This window comes from Akebia trifoliata, chromosome 8 (genome assembly GCF_017979445.1).
Source record: "Akebia trifoliata isolate Shusen 1 chromosome 8, ASM1797944v1, whole genome shotgun sequence".
NCBI lineage: Eukaryota > Viridiplantae > Streptophyta > Magnoliopsida > Ranunculales > Lardizabalaceae > Akebia > Akebia trifoliata.
Window position 1 is genome coordinate 30,495,102 of NC_141382.1, and position 10,537 is coordinate 30,505,638.

A 10,537-nucleotide genomic window follows, 5' to 3' on the forward strand; every position below is an offset into this window, starting at 1 on the left:
ATCAAAATATCATTCGATATATGACCCCGTCAATCATTTATAATATTGTTTGTAATCGGACTTCTAGGAATACGTCTATCATTAACTATCATCTATTTCAACAAAAATAATTATATAAATAAATATTTAAATATTTCTTTCTATAAAATTAGATCTTCATTTTGTTTAAATTTTGATCTAGATCAAGATCAAGATCAAGATCTTGTTTAATCTTGATTTTGATTTTGTTTAAGCTTTTATCTTGATCAAGATCTTGATATTGATTAAATTTCAATCTAGATCAAGATCTTGACTTTGTTTAATCTTATTATTTTGATTAAGATCTAGATCTTGATATCTTGATTTTATTTAAATTTTAATCTAGATCAAGATTAAGATCTTGATTTGTTTAATCTTTTATCTTGATTTTGTTTAATCTTTTATCTAGATCAAGATCTTGATATCTTGATTTTATTTTAATTTTGATGTAGATCTAAATTTTCATCATTCATTATAAAAGAAAAAAAATATTGAAAATACTATTTTATTTATTATTAATTGATAAGTGTCAACGTCAGAATCTCGAATGAAATCAAGATGTTAAAGTACCGAAATCAGGATTTTCAAGGTGGAGGATGAGAAAAAGAAGAAGAAAAAAATCAAAAAAGGAAAAATTACAAGAAAAAAGTGGGTGGAAGTACATCAGCACTTTAAGTGTTGAAATTTTTTTTTTTTATAAAAATTTAAATTTTCGACACTTAAAGTACTGAATTTATTTTTTTAATAAAATAAATAAATCAGGATTTTAAGTGCCAATTTGTTATCTTTTTGATAAATATAAAAAAATTAGTACTTTTTCGATAATTTAATTTAATTTTAAATTTCTTTTTGATAATTTTCTCAATTAAATATATAAATAAAACTTCAATACAAACAACATAGTACTTACTCTTAGTCATAATTACTAGGTATAAAATGAAAAAAGCCCAAACCCAATACAAGACCTAAAACATACAAATGGAATTATAAGAATTAAAAACAAATCCAAGCATTGTCTTCACTTCAACATTCACATCATCTAGAGCACTCATGTTGAAGGTCTTAGAAGAACGAAAGGAAAACCCTGTGTGTTGGCTCTATGGCAATTTCGAGCCCATATGCAGTGAAAGCCCATGGGTTGTGAGTTTGAAATCTAGTATGAGCATTAATTCCTCAGGATCACTCACAAGGGCGCACCCTCACTAATCGGTACATGTGAAGAGCGAGAGTTGAACATGCGTTAGGACTAGTCCTTAGACATGATCATTGTCCATCGATTGGGCAAAAAAATTAGGGGTGCACATGGTTCGAATTGATTTGGATTTTTGCAAAATTAGAATCGAATCAAATATGATCGGTTCTACAAATTTAGAACCGAACCAATCCAAACCAACCTTGGTTCGGATCAGTTTTCGGTTCTCATACTTTCAAAATAGAAAAACTAGTATTTTTTCTTTCAAAAGATGAACCCTTTGAATCAGATCATAAATAATGCCTATTTTAAAAATGAAAATCATTTTATGATTAAATTTTGATTGAAATCTATATAAATTGAAAATTAGAGGAAGTTCAATGAGACTAAAAAAAAAATTACAATTTTAAAATTGGTATTTTGGATGGATTAGTGAGGAAACTAATCCATAAATGGTAGATTAACAAATTTAAGTCTAGGTTCGTATAGTATATTTCATTTAACAAATACGACATAAAGGTTCTCGTAAAAAAATAAAGAATCAAACTCTTTGAGAGAAAGATGTGTTATCTCTTCGGTTTCCAACAAAGTGGCAAGGTGGCGAGTGACAAGGTGAGGGAAACGAACGACGGGTAGGTTTTCTTCAAACTTGAAGAAGAGAGAAATAAAAAGTAGAAGAATAAAACTAAGAAAGAGTTTTATTTATATATATAGATACTTCAGATTAGTTCGGTTCTCGAAATGGTTCGGTTCTATTATACCCCTAATTCGAATCAAATCAAAATAATCGGATTTTTTTTTACGATCCGCACCCAAACCAAACCATGTTCAATCCGAACCAATCCAATCCAAAAGGCTTCGGATTGGTTCGGTTCTCGGATTTACCCAATCCAATGTACACCCCTAAAAAGATAATAATAAATAAATGGATAGAGCATGGTTTTTAAACTCATCTGAGACCGAGACGTATCGTCCGAGTTAACTCGGTATCAGAGCTGAACGAGATTAACTCACAAAGTGATTTTTTTGACCGAGTTTTACATCTCATGTACAAATTTTCGAGTTATCTCAGGAGACGTCTCAAACGTATCGGAAAACTCGTCCGAGACGACTCGGTATCAGAGCTGAACGAGACGAGACGCGATACCGAGTTTAAAAACCATGGAATGGAGATGAAAATAGATCCGAAGTCATTCCACTCCCATACAAAGCACATGAACAAAAAGAAGAATGAGGGCAAGCGCAGATTCCATTTGGTTTCTTCTCCCGCTGTATCTTTGAGCTCTCAAGAAACCAAAAGTCTTTATTTATTTATTTTTCTTCTCTGGGTGTTTAGGTAAGATTATTTCGATCTGCTGCTGAAATTATTGTCTTTTAATCTCTGAAATAACTTAAAATACTTCAAATCCCTATCTGGTTCCAATTCAATGATGTAATGTTGGGAAAAAGTTCAAATTGATTGAAAGTTTAGAAATTGATGATGATAAATTCAATTCAAATTTATTTTTGTTGTTATTAAGGAAATTTCCTTTTCTTAGAGTAAAATTTGGATCTGAATTTTTTTTTGTGGGAATTGTTTGTTTGGTGTCTTGATTTCTATCTTTCAGTTTCACTCTCTGGATTACTTTGATTGTGTTTCTTGCTCAAAAAGATTAGAAAGAACTTGTAATAACATTGGTATATTTAAATAATTATTCAAACATGTGGAAAATAAGATATTGAAGCTGTTAGGAGGAGTAATTTTGTTCCAAAAAAGAAGAAACTTTAACAAAATTTTGAGATTTTACACACCAACCGATTAATGGTGTGCAACTAGTTGGTTCCTTTCATATTCCTCGCTTCATAAGCTTGAAAAAAGAACAGCAAGTATGATCACGACGACTACAATCCTAGTGTTTTGGGTTCCTCAATCATCTCTTGAACCCGATGATTTTCTGAACGGAGAATGTGATTCAAGCGAGGATACTTGTCACACTTGGAACGATAACACGCCACCCAGAGGTAAACTTGAAAAATGTGTCAAGTGGAATATTAGCGATTCTGACAGACCGACACCCAAGTTCAAGTCGTATTAAAGATCAACGAGTTGCCACTTCAGATGTATCATTTCTGAGCACTCCGCTGTTGCTCGAGCCACATGTGACTAACTATAGTACTTACAAAGAGGTCTTGGAAGCCGATCCTCAAGAGTGGCTTCCCGACAGTTTCAGTACATTTTGCATGCAATGCAGTTCTCCCTTCACTGCTGTCACATGTGGAAGGCCTCATAATCGATTTTGTGGAGGAATTTTTTGTAGAGTTTGCTCAAAGGGGTGGTGTTTATTACCTGTTAAATTCTGGGAGAGGAATCCTAATAGGGTTTTGACAACTGCTATAATAGGCTGGACCCTTTGCAAGGTTTATTAATCAACTCCATTAGTAATGCTTCCCAGGTTGTGAAGGATGATGCAATAGATTGGACATGTACAAGGGGGTGGTTAAGTATGCCAGTCGTTTTATCCATGGAACGTGAGATATTTATGTCTTCTAATACTTTAAGGAGCTATATTGCCAGGTAGCTTTCTTCTAGTCATTAAAGTAGGGAAGTCCTTGAAACTTTCCTATGCCATTGATCATTGATGCAGGACTATGAAACTAACTAAAACGTTGGTTTTGAGATTACAAAGAAATCACCCAGGACAATGAATATCGTAAATTACTGGATTTTACCACAGAAAAAAAAAAAAAAGTAGTCTAATAAATAACTAACAAATAATATTGGACAATGTTTTAAGTCCCACTGGTTTGAACTAGGTGATCCATTGGGTATATAAGTGGTAGAATTTGGATTTGTTACTTTGAATCCATTGAAATGAAATCAAATTGGCCTTTTGAAAGTTGATTAGCTAATTTCTATTGCATTATTTCATAGAATTGTATGAATTTATTTGTCTCGTTGTATCTGACTTTTTGTTATAATAATATTTGATTTGGACATGTTGCTAGATTAATTCCTGAGAGATCCATACCCTCATCAGTACTGAAAGATGCTAAAGGATTAGCCATTTGAACAGTTGCAAAAGCTGGAATTCTTCTTACTTATAAACTGGGCACTGGTTTGGTGGTTGCTCAAAGGCCAGATGGATCGTGGTCTGCCCCATTTGCCATATTTAAACATACTATCAGGTCATATATTTGATTATTAACTATTTCTAAATATGTGCATGGATTCTATTTACCAATTGAATCATTTTTTGTTTTGTTTTATAGGTATAGGGTTAGTGGTTAGCAAAGGAAGTTGGGTTCAAGGGGGTTTGAACCTAAGACGTGGGAACAACACTCTGCACGTCTTACCACTTAGATAAGTTGGCACTTCTACAATAATTGAATCCTTAAGGCACGTTTTGTAGGATGTAGTTTACATAAGCTGTTTATGCACTTTGATACTTGTCATTCTTCTTCTTCTTCTTTTTTTTTTTTTTTTTTGTGGTTTTAGTTTATACTAGTTCATATGTTTTGTTTGGAAACCTTGATCAACTAACCATTGTTCCTTAGATGTCTGAGTTTGACAATAACATTGCGGAAAACAATTAAAGCCAAAAAAAATTAAAAATTAAAAGAGAAAGGGAGCTTGCAAAACAAGAACAAAAATTAGAAAATCAGTGGTCTCTCCTAGTGGTTCGGTGAGGGTATAAAGGGAGTGGTTAAAATTATTAGAACTATCTCACCTCCTAAATAATATTCTTTTATGTGTGTATTTGTGATGATTTCAAGCCCCATCAAGATCTATGGTGCTTTCCCTTCATGGCATAGACGTGGCACAATGACTCGTCAATCAGATTGTTAAATCTGTCCTCGCAGTAAGCTGTAGTGAAAATCCACATCAATCAGAGTTTCTATGAAGGTTGTTCAAATGTGTCAAGGTTGGTTTGGGTTGGGTCCAGATGTGATCCAATTACTTATTGGATGTGATCCTAATTGGTTCTCAACAACGTTACCTAATCCTGGATTGGATCAAATCAGTTTTAATAAACAAATATGTTATCACCACTATTATCAAAGCCTTTTCTTTAAAAACTGGGTTTGGTTAATTAGATTGGGGTCCTTACAAGGTCCCAAAACATCAATCCAGACACTGAATTATCAAATCTATTTGGGGTCTCTTTTTGGGTCTGATCCTAGCCATTGACAACTCTAATTTTTACAGCAAGAAGATTCAAGTTTTTTTGCATGATTGTCAATTCTCTATATAGTTTGAGTTTTAATTTGTACTAGAGTTTGACCTTGCCTAAGGGACAGTCCTCCTCTTTGGGGGTAAGGTGGTAAAAGAGTAAAGACAATAAAATTATAGGGGCATTATTGGAAAAGGGGTAGAAGGGTTAAAGGTAATAGAGTTGGAGGGGTATATGGAAAAGGAGAAGAGGAAAGAGAATAAAGTTGGAAGGGAATTATGGGAAATGGGTGGAAGTGAAAAGGCAATAAAGTTGAAGGGATATTCTTGGAAATGGAGTAGAGAGAAGGGAATAAAGTTGAAATGGTTCCTCGTGATGCTTGGGGAAAACAACCATTGTGTTTTATTATATAGAATTTAAGGATATTCTTTTGGCATTCATACACCATTGAATAGGTGCCCACCAATTGCATGATACCATTAGCATGAACAAGTCATTATTATCAATTGACAGGGTATGGGACGTGGGAGTCATCAACTTGTAATATAATCCTCAAAAAATAATTGCTTGTGATAAACACAAAGATTAAGAATCATTTTTACATGGGCTTAGCATTTTTATAAAACCTGGTGAATTTGATCTTGTTTGATAAAAGAAAAAGAACACTCTATTACTTTTCCGCGTCACATTTTCGTTTACAATTGATTACATTTTAATTATTTGCCTTTGATGTGAAACTGATTGGGGGTGAGCGTACAGACGTTATAATTGTGCTTCATGATTCTAATGCTGTGAAGACATTTTGTAGTGGCGTACATTTTGCTTTTGAGGCTGGATGCAGTGCTGCAGCAGGGGCTGTAGGGAGAGTTGTAGAAGCAGATCTTCGGGACGGAGATAGACTAGAGGACTTGGAATGTACTATACTTACAGTCGCAGCAAGGGTAAGTGGCCCCCCCCCCCCCCCCCCCCCCCCCCCCTTCTTCTTTTATGAACACTAGAAGGTGGCATGTGGAAACAAGCATGTATCTAAGGGCTTCTTTGTAAGTTAAAATATTGATCAAAGGGTTTTTGAAGATTACATAGTAAAAAGGATATTTTCATAATTTTGAAAAGCAACGTGACTATATGGTGGTCGGTTGCAATTTTCTTGGTTTTTGACCAAAATGTCCCTGATTATATTAAGTTTAAATATAAAAGTGGGGGCATTTATGACCACTCAAATTTTGGTGTCGAGCCACTTCTATTCCACCGGCTCTCATTATAATAGTAATGATAAAGATATGAAGAGTTGACACCATATGCTGTAAACAAAACAGGTGCATAAGTGCATTTGTTGGAGTTTCACTAGAAGGGAACATTGTTGTGACACGGATGGATACCACCTATGCGTCTACGGAAATCCCTTTCTTACTACGAGTGAGATTCTTCTCGGAACAATGGATAAACCGAAAGTCGCGGATCCATTGTACTCTGCCCTTGGAGACCTCTACTCGAAGCTATAATGTTAGCTAGCTTTATTCGATTTCTCTGGTAACCACGTATAGTCCACATGTGGGTATGGGTCTCAGTCCAGAATTCTATAATGCTTTGGGTCCTTAATAGTTCTTTGAAATTACATTTTTCATTCTAGAAAATACTTCAAATTGAACTGTAACCGTACAGTTTAGATTCCATTGATCGATTCATCGCTTTGTTATTATCATTGGGTTGTAATGTACATAGTGCAATCCTGGTACTTTTTAAGTACATGCATGAATACCTATAATTTGTGTAAAAAATTTTCCTCATATAGAATGAATATCGAAAATGCTTCATTTACTTGATTTTGTTATTAGACTTCTAGCCTTCTTGGGCCTTTTGGGTTGCATATGTGAAATGTTTGTTTCTCCTGCATTTACATTTTATATGTTCGTTTATTGCTTGAATTATATCAATATGTATTTCGCTGAATTTCAAATTGTTACTGAAAAATACGCTTTTGCGAAATGAAATCTTAAGTCTTATTTATTCAGCAAATGGTCATCCAAACAGGCGCCAATATTCTAGACTGAAATGCAAATATTCTAAATGGTTGTCTTCATTGATAGCAAATCTGGATTTCCTATATCTAATTTTATTTACATAGCTGTTGCAAAAAATCTCACTCTGTCATTAAAAGGAGAGAAAATCTGTTTTAACAAAAAAGAATCAAAGTTTGCTCATTAGTAACCCTTTTTGTTTCCTATTTTGTGCTTTTTTACATTAGTGCTTGTTTGGTGGTGCTCAAATCCGTTATTTCTTATTTACTTTGTTAAGAATCAATAAAACATTTACGAATCTAAGAAACTAGGAATCTGAACTTTAGGAAGACTAAACAAACGATCCATTCAAACAAAAACCTTCATTGCTTAAATCCTTTTTTGATCTAGGGGTGCTTCTTAATACCAAATTAGCCAAATGAGGCCAACATCCAAACAGACTCTTTAACTCTTGCGCCGCTTGCCAAAAATATTGCCTGCTATGCCAGTCGAGCAAATCTTATTCAGGTTATATCTCTCTTTGATTTTAGAAGATATTTATAACTAATAAAAGTAAAAATATCCCGAAAGTTTCTGCAATGTGCCATAAGTCGAAGCTTCTAGGTGCCGCAGAGTTCTATAAATTCAAAGGTCCTTGGCTTTGTTTTTCATCTGCAGAATTCCATAAATCAGAGGTCCTCCACGCCTTCGCTCTTCTTCTGTAGATGCCATTGTTGCATGTCACAACTTAATTTCTCTTTTTGTGCATCTGTTGTTTCTTCTTTGGTATTTGGCTACCTTTTCATCCATTACATTTCGTTTTCTTTGCCCAATTTGTTCACCATGGATAATCATGCAATCCCTGGAACCATTGCTCAACCTACGCAACAAACAATTCAATTCTGTTGCTCATGCTGTGGCTTAATGAGTTCGAGAGTTATGACTCAACAGGAATTGCAAGGCACTCATCTAATTCGTACTTGTGATTTGTGTCAAAAATTCTTCACCTCACGGGCCTTCGGCGATCACCAGGGCACCCACGAAGAAGAAAGAGAGGTTATGGGAAGGCAACAAGGAGGAACTCTTCTTATGTCTCCAAGGGGGCAATCACCCTGTCTCGTACCACAAGGCCATCTTCATGCACACACAAGGGAAAGAGAAGCCCTGATAATGGAAGGGACGGAAAATCTGAATCTTCTCTCAAGGGAGGTAATACCATCTCCAAGGCTGCCACCGATTTCTCTAGACCTTAGTCTTGCTACCGGGACTGGTGATAGGCCAGCAAAAGGCCCATCGCAAGTCAAGGTTAAGGAATGGATTTTGGCATTGGAAGCTGTTCCTCTCAACAACTTTATAAATAATGGCTCGAGTGCCAAGTTGAAACGAACGCGACAGGAGTTTGAAGGCGTGAGATGCCCTAAAGTTGATTCTGAAGAGCTTGATTTAACATTGAAGCTCTGAGCTAATTATGTCATTCTACAATGTACTAGGTTTCTAGTTGTAATTTCCATTTGGGTTTTCTTTTGAAGTAAAAGAATTGTTTCAAATAAATTATTGTTGTTTTTTTATTATAAATATTTTCATCTTTTCTAATTTATCTTTATAAGTCCCTGTTATCTAAGGACAATAGGCCTCACCCTCTCTAAGATATGGAGCCATTCATACCCTGTACTTCCCTCTCTTGGAAAATGCTTCATTACTAAATATAAATCTTAAATAATCAACAATTTATCTTGTGATCAAGGCAATCCATAGAAAACACTAAGCTGTGGAAGACAACAAGTTTACTACATATATCTTTGATTGTTTTGTTTGAGTTTAAACTTGAAGTTATGATTTCTTTGGACTCTAATTATTGAAGTCAGTTTTTGTGAGCTTAAACTTAAATGAAGTCACGATTTCTTTGGACTCTGATTGTTGAAGTTACAATTTTTTCAAGCTTAAATTTGATGAAGTTATGATTTCTTTGGACTTTGAATAGTGAAGCTTGTGTTTCTTCGGACTTCAGTTTAATAAAGTATCGGTATCTTCGGACTTTGAATTGTGAAGCCTCGGTATCTTTGGGTTCAGACCTATTGGAGTCACTATTTCTTTGGACTTTGAAATTGATGAAGTAATAATTTCTTTAGAATTGGAATAGTGAAGCCTCTGTTTCTTCGGGCTTCAGTTTGATGAAGTCTACATTTCTTCAGACTTTGAATTGTTAAAATTTCAATTTCTTCAAGCTTAAACCTGTTGGATTCTCAATTTCTTTGGACTCCAAAAATGTGAAGCCTTAGTGTCTTTGGGCTCTGTATCTATTGGATATTTCTTTAAATGCAAGATTCAATCAAGGAAGATTATTGGACTAAATGCACATAGATTTGAATTGATCAAGTTTGCTTTCTTTGGCTTGAGATGATGGGCTTCTTTTGATAAATCCGATTATGATATATCTGAACTTATTTTGATGACTGATTCTCATCAAGACACGATTGCTTGAAATAACACAACTTTAGTTAACTAGTAGCTGACTGGAAACCACTGGCAGGTATGATTTTTTGGAAAAAAAAATTCCCCTAGTTTAGGATAGAGACTAGATTACCAATTTGGCATGATGGACAAGACATGATAGACTCAAACGACACATTGAATCAAACGAAGATATCTTTTTGAAATTTCAAGACTCTTAAGATTATAATGTATACAATATTAACTTAATTTTTTTTTTTTTTTTTGAAGATTGAAACTGATCTGCCTTTTCCCTTTTGGATCATTTAGTCAAATTAACAAAATTTGAAGATCTGAGATGATTTCGATTATTTATGAGTATTCGCTAGCTTGGACACCAACATTGCCTTTCACTTAAGTTAAATTCTCTATTGAAGAGATGAACTTTTAGGGATTCTATCTTTTTTCCTTGTCACTTGGATCGTTCTTTCAAATTTTCAATTTAGTGAGACTTTTTTCTTTTGATTTTGTCTTGATTTTTGTCCAGATCATCTTTTTAGATTTTCAATCAAGTGATCTTGATTTTTCCTTTTTGGATGTCTTACCTATTTCTTAGGTCGCCCTTTCGGGTTTTCAATCTAATGGATTTTCACAATTTTTCTAGTATTGCCCTAACTTTTGCTTAAGTTGCCCTTTCGAGTTTTCAACCTAACGGGCTATTCTCTTCTACATTAGGCCTAAGAGATCTT

The 10,537-nt window shown here is 34.3% G+C and overlaps 1 protein-coding gene and 1 pseudogene across 1 annotated transcript; both read left to right on the forward strand.

Annotated features, from left to right (window-relative positions):
• The first annotated feature begins 2,552 nt into the window (after positions 1–2,552).
• LOC147396499 (uncharacterized) lies at positions 2,553–4,189 on the forward strand (annotated as a pseudogene).
• Positions 4,190–4,262: 73 nt separating this feature from the next.
• Positions 4,263–8,951, forward strand: LOC147396500 (uncharacterized). The gene is made up of 3 exons (XM_086451117.1): positions 4,263–4,375; positions 6,170–6,302; positions 8,391–8,951. Exon 3 carries the CDS (start codon positions 8,418–8,420, stop codon positions 8,817–8,819), a length of 402 nt encoding a protein of 133 aa, XP_086307243.1. The 5' UTR covers positions 4,263–4,375; positions 6,170–6,302; positions 8,391–8,417; the 3' UTR covers positions 8,820–8,951.
• The last annotated feature ends 1,586 nt before the right edge of the window (positions 8,952–10,537 follow it).